A 12,942-nucleotide genomic window follows, 5' to 3' on the forward strand; every position below is an offset into this window, starting at 1 on the left:
GAGTATCAGCTGTAGGAAACTGAAATCCAATCCCATCTCCAATTACAACAGGCTCCAGATGAGTCCGAGAGTTCTCCACACTCATTTCTCCTCCATTCTCCATTTCCTATTCCATCATCTCCATCTCCATCTTCTCCATCTCCATCATCTACATCTCCATCATCATCTCCATCTTCATTTCCATCTCCATCATCATCTCCATCTCCATCTCCAACATCTCCATCTCCGTCATCATCTATCATCTCCAATCTCCATCTCCGAAGTTACACCCACTTCCTCTAAATTTGGCTCCATGGGAACTACACTGCCCAGAAGGCGCCGCGCCCGGAGGCGCGATGCTTGGCCAATGAAAAGAGGCCTGCCCGAACGTGCGACGCGCAATGGGCGGGACTTCCCGCTCTCCCCTGGGCGGTCACTTTCGCTGCTCTCAGGAGAGCTCAGCCTGGTGGAAGCTGATTGTGCGCTGAGGCGACCAGCGTCGGAAGGCACGGTGGCTCCGCCTTCTGTTCTCGCCGCTCAGAGGCGGGTCTGAGGCTCACTGGCGGCGCCCAGGGTGGCCCGGGCCCTCTCCTCGGTTGTTGTCTCCCAGCCCGCTCTACCCACAGGCTCGGATGGCGGCGGCCGCGCTAAGGGACCCCGCTCAGGTGAGCGCCGCGTCCTCCCGGCCTCCCCGGAATCCTAAAGCCCTGTGAGGGCCACCTGCTCAGGTCCCCGGGTGCAGAACTGTGGGGCGTTCGTGGGCGGGGTCCCGTTTCTGACACGCAGTGTGATGGGGTGGCAATGGAGGGCAAGGGGTCCGGCTCGCAGGGGTGTGAGGCGCACTCAGCGAGTCCCGAACTTGAGGCCTTCTGGTGTCCGTAGTAGGCAGCTTGGGAAGGGACCAGTCGCTTGTGGAGCGACGGCCCGAGGAGCTGCGCTTTCATCCCGAGGGGGCCACAGTGGCCGCGGAGGGCTGGAGACAGAAGAGTGACACGATCTGTTTCTCCTAAGTTTGCCAAAGGCCTCTGAAGGCAAAACAGACTGGGATGGGGATGAGGGGGGGTGAAGACAGATATGTGAGTAGATAAATTCAGTAGATTAGTGGAGAGTCTACTGGGACTGGGCCATAGAGGAGGGGAAGTGATCAGATCTTGGATGGATTTCAAACACTGAGCAGGCGGGAATTCCTGTTGCATCAGATGTGACTGTGAAAGAAAGTAGGGAATGAAGAGCCATTCTGGATTTTTGTTTGTATTTTTGTTTGTTCCTGAATATCAGGAAGGATGGAGATGGGGAAGGCTGTGCAGGGAGTAGGTTTTGGGCATGGTTTCCTGAGAAGTCCCAGAGTGGAGGTATCGTGTCCACATGGGCAGCTGGAAGGCCTGGGGCTCCTATTTAGGAGGGAGAATCTTAAGGTTTTCTTTCAGATGGTCCCTGAGGTGAGGGAAGGGAGAGATAGGCCTGTAGGCCAGGGCAGCCTCTACAGCCTGGGGTTTTGTGGTCCGAAGTGGTTCTGTCTGGTGTCTGCAGGAATGGAGGGTTATAGAGTATAAAAACCCAGGACTAGATGGAGACTGCAGTGTTGGGTAGTATATAGGTTTGCCACTCCAGGCTCAGCAGTTCCTCATGTCCAGTCCATGTGGAGAAAAGGAAAGGTCAGCCAGGCTGGTGGAGCAGCCCTTTGGTGCCTAAGTTTCCCTAGCCATCAGCACAGGAGGGATGATCAACTGCTCCAGTAGAAGAGCTCTCAGCAGGATTGCCTTCAGGGGAGTATATAGCAGGCAGCCAGACTACCAAAAAGAAGCCCACATTTTCTTTCTTTCTTTCTTTCTTTTTTTTTTTTGTAACAGAATTCTGCTGTTGTGATCTGCCCACCTCGGCCTCCCAAAGTGTTGGGATTACAGGCTTGAGCCAATGTGCCTAGCCAGAAACCCATATTTTTAAAACCTGCCAGTTTATTTGCACTGAAAATGTTGATAGAAGCATTAATTATGTGTACAGTAGGAGTTGATCCTTAGTCCTAGACACATAAGTATGAGTTTGATACAAACAATAGTCCTATTGAGTGAATACCATTATTATTGCCGTGTTGCAGATGGCAACACCAAGGCACAGGGAAGTTGAGCATTTTTCCAAGGGCACACAACAGGTAACAGGTATCACTAAGAACCAAAGCGCAGATTGTAGATACTCAGGCACACCTGACTCCAGGCTAGACAAGGGGGCTTGGAAGATCCTTTGGCAACATCACTATCTGGTTCTCATTGCCTTGATTTTCCATAGGTTCTTGTGACTGCAGAGTTACTTACATACCATGAGGAGGTAAGTGGAGGATGTCTCAGGTCCTCACCCTGCTCAACTCCTACCTACATGGTCTTCAGAATCATAGTGTCTTGAGACTCCTTGCTTGCTATTCTCCCTACCCTTCCATTTGAGTTCCCTGGAAAACAGTCATACAGTCAGGGTCCTGAGTCCAGACTATATATTATTATTATTTATTTATTTATTTTTGAAATGGAATTTAGCTCTTGTTGCCCAGGCTGGAGTGCAATGGTGCGATCTCGGCTCATTGCAACCTCCGCCTCCCAAATTCAAGCGATTTTCCTGTCCGAACCTCCAGAGTAGCTGGGATTACAGGCACGTGCTGTCATGCCTGGCTAATTTTGTGTTTTTAGTAGAGATGGGGTTTCTCCATGTTGGTCAGGCTGGTCTCGAACTCCCGATCTCAGGTGATCTGCCCGCCTCTGCCTCCGAAACTGCTGGGATTTTAGGCATGAGCCACCACGCCTGGCCCAGATTATATATTATATGGAGAGGTTCTCATTTCTGGCAACCAGTGACAGGAGGTTTAGAAAGCATAGTGATCAACTTGAGAAAATACATGGATTTAAGTTTGAGCTGGAAATGCTTAGGCAACCTTAGATCTCCATTATAACTGGGGGAAGCATCAGCAAGTATAAGGCAGACCTGAAGTGGTTGAATGAGGAGCTGGGCCTCTATTCTTTGTATTTTTGTTTGTTTGTTTGTTCCTGAATATCAGGAAGGATGGAAATGGGGAAGGCTACGCAGGGATTATGGCCCAGTCTTTTTTTTTTTTTTTTTTTTTGAGACGGAGTCTTGCACTGTCACCCAGGCTGGACTGCAGTGGCACATCTCGACTCCCTGCAAGCTCCGCCTCCCAGGTTCACACCATTCTCCTGCCTCAACCTCCTGAGTAGCTGGGACTACAGGTGCCCACCACCACGCCCAGCTAATTTTCTTTTTTTTTTTTTTTTTTTTTTTTTTGAGACGGAGTCTCGCTCTGTCACCCAGGCTGGAGTGCAGTGGCCAGATCTCAGCTCACTGCAAGCTCTGCCTCCCGGGTTTACGCCATTCTCCTGCCTCAGCCTCCTGAGTAGCTGGGACTATAGGCGCCCGCCACCTTGCCCGGCTATTTTTTTGTATTTTTTTTTTTGTAATTTTTTTTTTTTTTTTGAGACGGAGTCTCGCTCTGCCGCCCAGGCTGGAGTGCTGTGGCCAGATCTCAGCTCACTGCAAGCTCCGCCTCCCGGGTTCACGCCATTCTCCTGCCTCAGCCTCCCGAGTAGCTGGGACTACAGGCGCCCGCCACCTCGCCCGGCTAATTTTTTTGTATTTTTTAGTAGAGACGGGGTTTCACCGTGTTAGCTAGGATGGTCTCGATCTCCTGACCTCGTGATCCGCCCGTCTCGGCCTCCCAAAGTGCTGGGATTACAGGCTTGAGCCACCGCGCCCGGCATTTTTTTTGTATTTTTTAGTAGAGACGGGGTTTCACCGTGTTAGCCAGGACGGTCTCGATCTCCTGACCTTGTGATCCGCCCGTCTCGGCCTCCCAAAGTGCTGGGATTACAGGCTTGAGCCACCGCGCCCGGCCTAATTTTCTTTTTTGTATTTTTAGTAGAGACGGGGTTTCACCGTGTTAACCGGGATGGTCTCGGATCTCCTGACCTCGTGATCCGCCTGCCTCGGCCCCCCAAAGCGCAGGGATTACACGTGTGAGCCACCGCGCCCGGCCTGGAGTCTGTGTTTTTTAAGTAGATATGAGCAGATTTTTAAAGTGTAGGTGGGAGAAAGAGGTTAATGGTAAGAGTAATTTTCAGTGGGAATAATTAAGTTAGGTTTTGGCCATGTTGATATGAGATGTTCCAGAGACCCTTGAGTGGATTCATTGAGTGGGCACCTGGACAGAGAAGTCTAGAATTCAGGTGAAGGGTTCAGATTGGAAATACACACGATACAGTTGGTGTGTGCACCAAATGGAGTAGTGGAGCAGATTTAGGAGGGAGCATCTTGAGGTCCTATTGGTAATGACATTAGGTAATAAGAGAGAATAGGGGCGAAGAACTGATTCTCTTGCTTGAATACCTGGATGGGAGTGGTAGGCTTCACAAGAACATGAGGGAGAATGGTGGCCATGGGGAAGGGGATGTAGGGGTGAGGAGGGTCTGATTGGTGGCCAAAGTTCCTGTGGGGGTAGACATGAGATGGACATGAAGATGACGCTATAATGACATAAGATGACAGGAAGGCAGGCACTGCTGCTTATTCATCCTACTGTGGGATTACAAGGCTTTTGTTCTTACCTGGGACCTGGGGAGCTTCTCAGGCTGCTGGATTAGCTCAAGATCAAATGATGTCATCTGGGAGAATTGCTGGGCCTGGTTTGGGAGACTTGGGCTTCTTTTTTTTAATTTTAATTTTTATTTATTTATTTATTTATTTTTTTGAGATGAAATTTCATTCTTGTTGCCCAGGCTAGAGTGCAATGGCAAGATCTTGGCTCACAGCAACCTCCGCCTCCCGGGTTCAAGCTGTTCTCCTGCCTCAGCCTCCCGAGTACCTGGGATTACAGGCATGTGCCACCACGCCCAGCTAATTTTGTATTTTTTGTAGAGACGGGGTTTCTCCATGTTGGTCAGGCTGGTCTCGAACTCCTGACCTCAGGTGATCCACCTGCCTTGGCCTCCGAAAGTGGTGGGATTACAGGCGTGAGCTACCACACCCGGCCTGGCCTGCGATTCTAATGAGAGTCAGAGGAAGGCTGACATTGGGAAGGGACAGCTTCTCAACACAGATATGGAAGAGTGCCAAAGGTGTCCAGGTATGCGTGCAATTCCAAGTAGCTGAAGGTGAAGCAACAAAAAGAGCCAGGTAGGGAGGCCTTCAAAGTGGGGCTGAGGGTTGCCCCTGGCAGTCAGTGCCATTGGAGTCTGGGATGGCATGGAGTTCTGATTGCATTTGGTAAGTGCCCTCTGGATGCCATGTGTAGACTAGAATGTGGTGACACTAGGGGAGGCACATAAGGTGGTGTAGGGGGCACTGAATGTGGTACAGAGTATGTGCACATTCTAGTGAGTGTAAACAGATGTCCGCCGGACCTTGTATTGGGGGATTCAGTGAGAGCAGTGACACAAATTTGATTGTATTTGGGAAACACAATCTGGGGGATCCAAGGTGAGTTGTCTGGCAAGAGAAGAGTAGGACTCTGCATACCATGCCCAGAGCTGAAATGGACTATATCTGCCTACCTGCCTGTGCTTGCTCAGTGTGAACATGCGGAGAGAGTGGGCATCAGTGGTTCTGGGGCAGGGTCTCTCCTCTGAGATGGGGATTGAGGAAGAGGGTGAGCAGGGGTGGATGTTTAGGGGGATGCCTAAATTCCCCAGTAAGGAGGCCACAGATAAACTCAACTCTTTCCATCTTAGCAGGGCTATGTGACCTTTGAGGATGTGGCTGTCTATTTCTCCCAGGAGGAATGGAGATTGCTTGATGAGGCTCAGAGGCTCCTCTGCCGCAATGTGATGCTGGAGAACTTTTCACTTCTGGCCTCTCTGGGTAAGGTTCTCACAGCCCACCCCAGCATCCTGGGCTGGGCTCGTCTCTTCCTCCTTTTCCTAGGGACAGGTCTGTTCTTCCCGAAGCTGAATTGTGGGCACTCATTCCTTCTCCAGGATCTGGAAGTAGCTATTTTAATCAGCCTTGGCTGTGTATACTACCACCTTCTCTCCCCGAGCTGCCCCAGAGCTGTGCAGGAAAGGGTTTGGGGTTAACGAGCCTTGCAGTCAACTTGATGGAACTTAACCCTGGTGGCCTCTCTGTGGCCTGGTGACACTGCAGATCTGTGGTAATTCTATTCCCCTACGTTCTGCCTGCCTCCTCTAGCCAACATACCTGGGTGTCTGTCTGTGCCAGCAATTGAGTCACCAGTGTGATTGCTGTTTGACTGGGTTGTTCCTGTAAGACCCTCCTCCAAGGTTCTTTCTGTACTATTTTGTTTTCTTTCTGTGATGGGATAAGTCATTCTGGCTCAGTGCTGCCACTCACCTGTTGTTTTCCTTAGGACTTGCATCTTCCAAGACCCATGATATAACCCAGCTGGAGTCATGGGAGGAGCCCTTCATGCCTGCTTGGGAAGTTGTGACTTCAGCCATACCGAGAGGTACTTGGTGGGTGGAGCTCAGGGAGGGATGAACTCGGGGATGGGTTCATATCATACCAGTGGGCCCAGATATTTTGATACCAAGGCAAGGGGTCGTCGCTGATTTCTGTCTTTTCCTCCTCAGTCACCCATTTATGTCTATTCTGATATTGGACCCGGGGCCATTCCCCACCTCTGTCGTCCATGTTTCACCCAATCCTCAGCAGCACCTTTCAGCAGTGGCTTTCCCTGAATGTGTGGTGAGGTGGGCGCTGATCCCTGCATAGTGCTTGAGCACCAGCTATTTGGTTGCAGTTGATTTTTTTTTTTTTTTGAGACGGAGTGTCTCTCTGTTGTCCAGGCTGGAGTGCAGTGGCTTAATCTTGGCTCACTGCAAGCTCCTCCTATCAAGTTCATGCCATTCTCCTGCCTCAGCCTCCTGAGTAGCTGGGACTACAGGCGCCCGCCACCACGCCCGGCTAATTTTTTGTATTTTTAGTAGAGACTGGGTTTCACCATGTTAGCCTGAATGGTCTCGATCTCCTGACCTTGTGATCTACCTGCCTTGACCTCCTGAAATGCTGGGATTACAGGCATGAGCCACTGCGCCCATCCTGCAGTTGATTTTTTCTGGACGTGGACATAACCTTCTGTGCCATGTTCCTGTGTCTCCAGCAGCCAAAGTCTTGTGGAAAGCGATTTGCAGTGGATTTTGTTGGGGACGCTGCCTCTCCTCCCTGTGCTACACACCATCCTTGCATCTTTGGTGCTCATGAGGCCTCCCCAAATCTGTGATCTACCCAGGTTCAGCACTGCACAGCAGGCCCTTCCCCACCAAGCGGTAGCCCCCTTATTCTGCCAGCAGTCCCAGGCACTAATTACTGGGTGTGTCAAACACTTTTGTGAGAGTGCTGTCTCCTCACACCAAAGACTACGTTTATTGCATCAACATGTCTCTTCTTTCAGGTTGTTGGCATGGAGCCGAGGCCAAGGAGGCCCCTGAGCAGAGTGCTTCTGTAAAAGTGCCCAGTTCAAACATTCAGCAACACCAGAAGCAGCACTGTGGAGAAAAACCCTTAAAAAGACAAGAGGGCAGGGTCCCAGTTTTGAGGAGTTGCAGAGTCCACCTATCAGAGAAGTCCTTGCAAAGCAGAGAAGTTGGGAAGGACCTCCCGACCAGCTCAGGTGTTCTCAAGCACCAGATGACTCACACGGGAGAGAAGTCACATAGGAGCTCCAAAAGTAGGGAGGCCTTTCATGCTGGAAAAAGGCATTACAAATGCAGTGAGTGTGGGAAAGACTTTGGACAGAAATATTTACTTGTTCAGCACCAGAGACTACACACTGGGGAAAAGCCTTATGAATGCAGTGAATGTGGGAAGTTATTTAGCCATAAGTCCAACCTTTTTATACACCAAATAGTTCACACTGGAGAAAGGCCTTATGGGTGTAGTGACTGTGGAAAATCCTTTAGCCGTAATGCTGACCTCATTCAACACCAGAGAGTTCACACTGGAGAAAAGCCTTTTACATGCAGTGAATGTGGAAAAGCTTTCAGGCATAATTCCACACTTGTTCAGCATCACAGAATCCACACTGGAGTAAGGCCTTATGAGTGCAGTGAATGTGGAAAATTGTTTAGTTTCAACTCCAGCCTCATGAAACATCAGAGAGTTCACACTGGAGAAAGACCTTATAAGTGCAGTGAATGTGGAAAATTCTATAGCCACAAGTCCAGCCTTATCAATCATTGGCGTGTTCACACTGGAGAAAGGCCTTATGAATGCAGCAAATGTGGGAAATTTTTTAGCCAAAGTTCAAGCCTCATGCAACATCGAAAAGTTCACACTGGAGAAAAGCCTTTTAAGTGCAATGAATGTGGGAGATTCTTTAGTGAGAATTCTAGCCTGGTGAAACATCAGAGGGTTCACACTGGAGCAAAGCCTTATGAGTGCAGGGAATGTGGGAAATTTTTTCGCCATAGCTCCAGTCTTGTTAAACATCGAAGGACTCACACTGGAGAAATACAGTGATTGTAGGAAATCCTTTAGCCAGCATTTCAACCTCCTTCAACACCAGAAAGTTCACAGGGGAAAAACGTCGTGAAGGTAACAAATGGAAATCCATTAGCTACACTTCCAAACTCATTCAACACTGGACAGGCAGTTCGCAGAGTGGACAATGTAGTGAATACGGAGAAAGGCCTCAGCCAAAGGCCTAACCCTATTGAACACCAGAAAGTTTAGACTGGAGAAAGGCCTTAGACTGTCACTGATTCAATATGATTCCCCTTGCCGGGCACGGTGACTCACACCTGTTAATCCTACCACTTTGGGAGGCTGAAGCAGGCGGATCACAAGGTCAGAACATCGAGACCATTCTGGTTAACACGATGAAACCCTGTCTCTGCTAAAAATACAAAAAATTACCAGGCGTGGTGGCAGGCACTCGTAGTCCCAGCTACTCAGGAGGCTGAGGCAGGAGAATGGCGTGAACCCAGGAGGTGGAATTTGCAGTGAGCCAAGATCACGCCACTGCACTTCAGCCTGGGTGACGGAGCGAGACTCTGTCTCAAAAAAAAAAAAACCGGGCGTGGTGGCAGGCACCTGTAGTCCCAGACTTGGGAGGCTGAGGCAGGAGATTCACTTGAACCTGGGAGGCGGAGATTGCATGGAGCCAAGATCGCGCCACTGCACTCCAGCTTGGGTGACTGAGCGAGACTTCGTCTCAAACAAACAAACAAACAAACAAAAAACCCAGAAACTCTGAGGATGATCTTTATGAGGGAGCTGGCAATTGAATGTCATTCATCTAAATATGCACACTGGAGGCAGGATGAGAATTCCTGACAGATTGTCCCTCCTGAGAAGATAGCCCTCTGCCTTGGAGCTCCGGAGAGAGGGAGCCCTGTATTCTTGGCTGTACCATTCGAATGGAGTTTTAATCTTGCTGAGTTTGGAGTTGGGGGAGGAAAGGAGTTGTCTTGGTTCAGATGTGACTGACTTTTGCTGTTCTTATGAATGTTAGATCTTCTTTAATAAATATTTATTTGCTGTACACCCTTATGACCATTTCCAGAGACTGAATTGTGTTTTTATAATTTTCACCAGTTTGGCTGTGTAAGCTGGTGGGCTTACACAGGGCTGCAAAGCTGCTCAGTTATTCTGTAAGTTGATCCAAATGTTTGAAATTTTACTTGCCAAATTGTGTTCTAAATGGTTAGCATTTCATATTCCCTCCTGGAATATATTAGGTTTTCCATTTCTTCACATTACTGACAATTTATATGTATGGAAATTATAGGCCATTGATTTTAGCCATTTTACTAAATTTGCAGTAGTATTTCATTGTAGATCTTAATTTGTGTTTTTCCAATGACTTAGTTTTCAGCATTTTTTAATGTGCTTATTTGTCACTCATATATCTTTGTTAGTAAAATGTCTGTTGGTATTTTTTGCCTGTTTTTTAAAATATTTGGTTGGTTGCAAGTTCTTAATATTTCTGAAGACAAATTCCTTATTTGATATCAGCGTTGGGAATATTTTTTCATTGTCTGTGGCTTTTGTTTTCTTTCTTAAAATTTAGAGGAGTGATCTTGCTATGTTACATAGACTAGTCTCTTAACTCCTGGCCTCAAGTGGTCATCCTGCCTCAGCCTCCCAAAGTGCCACGGTACAGGCATGAGCCACCATGCTTGACCTTGTTTTCAGTTCTTAACAGTATCTTTCCTAAAGCATATTGTCTTAATTTTATGAAGCCCGGTTTATCCATTTATTATTTTATTCAATGTGTATTTGGTGTTGTATTCTCATACTATACCATATCTTCGCCTATAAGTAAAACCCTTATGTGAGTATGCTACTGTAGTCTTAAGAATCTTTTTAAATAACCAACTTCTGAAACATTTGTAGGTTTAACCTACAAATAAAGAATTCAATTTATATAGATAAAGAATTCAATTTATATAGATAATGTGTACATACTCCCTATCTTTTGTGAGATATCCTAGCAAGCAGTGGCATTCCAGTAGCTTTGAGCATATTTAATGCCCAGTTATTGGTTTGTATAATTTTTTATTTTTATTTTTATTTTTTTTTATTTTATTTTATTTTTGAGACGGAGTCTCGCTCTGTCGCCCGAGCTGGAGTGCAGTGGCCGGATCTCAGCTCACTGCACGCTCCGCCTTCCGGGTTTACGCCATTCTCCTGCCTCAGCCTCCCGAGTAGCTGGGACTACAGACGCCCGCCACCTGGCCTGGCTAGCTTTTTGCTATTTTTTTTAGTAGAGACGGGGTTTCACGGTGTTAGCCAGGATGGTCTTGATCTTCTGACCTCGTGATCCGCCCGTCTCGGCCTCCCAAAGTGCTGGGATTACAGGCTTGAGCCACCGCGCCCGGCCTGTATAATTTTTTAATAAAAGGAACCAGAACTCCTTATAGAAGAGGCTGTTTTCTGATTGTGGCATAAAAGATACAACATGAGTCAAGGAAATATTGCATTGGAAAGTAAAGAGATGCTCGCAGAATAATGTTGATGTATTAGCTTTCTATTGCTATCCTGACAAATCACCACAAACTTGTGGTTTAAACAATACAAATATATTATCTTACAGTTCTTTAGGTCATAAGTATAATAGAGACATCACTGGGTTAAAATCAAAGTGTTGTCATGATTGTGTTCCTTTCTAGAGTCTCACGGAGAATCTGTTTCTTGCTTATTTCGAGTTGTTAGCATATTTAAGTTTTTTGTGGTTGTAGGACTGAGGTTCCTTTTTCTTGATGGCATCAACTGAGGGTCATTCCTAAAACATGTAAGAACTTTTATGAAATATTAAAGGAAGAAGTAATACCAATTATACACAGACTCTTCCAAAAAGAGAAAGGTTCAAACACTTCTGAACTATATGAAAGTTAGCATTAACAGGACACCAAAGAGGCAATGACATTAAACAAAACTGTGGACCAATCACCACATGAATATATAGACAGAGCCTTAACAAAATTTTAGCAAATTGAGGCACTCGTCCTTCAAATCGCCTCACTGGGGTCTCTTCCAAGCATACTTCCCTTTCTTTCTTGTTGTAAAGCCTTTTTTTTTTTTTTGGGGGGGACGGAGTTTTGCTCTGTCGCCCGGGCTGGAGTGCAGTGGCTGGATCTCAGCTCACTGCAAGCTCCGCCTCCCGGGTTTACGCCATTCTCCTGCCTCAGCCTCCAGAGTAGCTGGGACTACAGGCGCCCGCCACCTCACCCGGCTAGTTTTTTGTATTTTTAGTAGAGACGGGGTTTCACCGTGTTAGCCAGGATGGTCTCGATCTCCTGACTTTGTGATCCGCCCGTCTCGGCCTCCCAAAGTGCTGGGATTACAGGCTTGAGCCACCGCGCCCGGCCGTTGTAAAGCCTTTTTAAATAAACTTGCACTCATGCTAAAACAAAACAAAAAGACATTTAGCAAATTGAATCCCTCCATATACAAACAATAATAAATCATAACCTAGTGAGGTTTATCAAGAATTCAAGTTTGATCCAACAATTTAAACTCTATTAGTGTAATCTATGTTAACAGACTAAAATAAAAATCTCAAAAATGTAATTAAAGCATTTTACAAAATTCGAAACTAGGTTATGATAAACTCTGCAAACTAGAACAAGACAGTGATTTTCTCCACCTATTGCTGCACATCTATGAAAAACAAACAGCTAACAGCACATTTGACATATATGTGATCAAATATTTGATAAGCTGATTTTCTCCAACATTAGGAATAACACAAATGTCAACATTCATTTCTCATTAAAAAAAATTTTTTTTATTACACATGTTCTAGGGTACATGTGCACAACGTGCAGGTTTGTTACATATGTATACATATGCAATGTTGGTGTGCTGCACCCATCAACTCATCATTTACATCAGGTATAACTCCCAATGCCATCCCTCTCCCTCCCCCCTCCCCACAATAGGCCCTGGTGTGTGATGTTCCCCTTCCTGTGTCCAAGTGATCTCATTGTTCAATTCCCACCTATGAGTGAGAACATGCGGTGTTTGGTTTTCTGTTCTTGTAATAGTTTGCTGAGAATGATGATTTCCAGCTGCATCCATGTCCCTACAAAGGACACAAACTCATCCTTTTTTATGGCTGCATAGTATTCCATGGTGTATATGTGCCACATTTTCTTAATCCAGTCTGTCACTGATGGACATTTGGGTTGATTCCAAGTCTTTGCTATTGTGAATAGTGCCGCAATAAACATATGTGTGCATGTGTCTTTATAGCAGCATGATTTATAATCCTTTGGGTATATCCCCAGTAATGGGGTGGCTGGGTCATACGGTATTTCTAGTTCTAGATCCTTGAGGAATCGCCATACTGTTTTCCACAATGGTTGAACTAGTTTACAATCCCACCAACAGTGTAAAAGTGTTCCTATTTCTCCACATCCTCTCCAGCACCTGTTGTTTCTGACTTTTTAATGATTGCCATTCTAACTGGTGTGAGATGGTATCTCGTTGTGGTTTTGATTTGCATTT

The 12,942-nt window shown here is 46.8% G+C and overlaps 1 protein-coding gene across 1 annotated transcript; it reads left to right on the plus strand.

Moving 5' to 3' along the window:
• Window positions 1-390: 390 nt before the first annotated feature.
• LOC117091817 (zinc finger protein 773-like) lies at window positions 391-8,828 on the plus strand. Its single transcript, XM_033224633.1, is given in 6 exon segments — window positions 391-644; window positions 2,263-2,301; window positions 5,703-5,832; window positions 6,338-6,436; window positions 7,382-8,435; window positions 8,437-8,828. Coding segments are annotated over 6 exon segments (1,440 nt in total). The 5' UTR covers window positions 391-611; the 3' UTR covers window positions 8,522-8,828.
• The last annotated feature ends 4,114 nt before the right edge of the window (window positions 8,829-12,942 follow it).

This window comes from Trachypithecus francoisi, unplaced genomic scaffold, assembly GCF_009764315.1.
Source record: "Trachypithecus francoisi isolate TF-2019V2 unplaced genomic scaffold, Tfra_2.0 Lachesis_group12, whole genome shotgun sequence".
NCBI lineage: Eukaryota > Metazoa > Chordata > Mammalia > Primates > Cercopithecidae > Trachypithecus > Trachypithecus francoisi.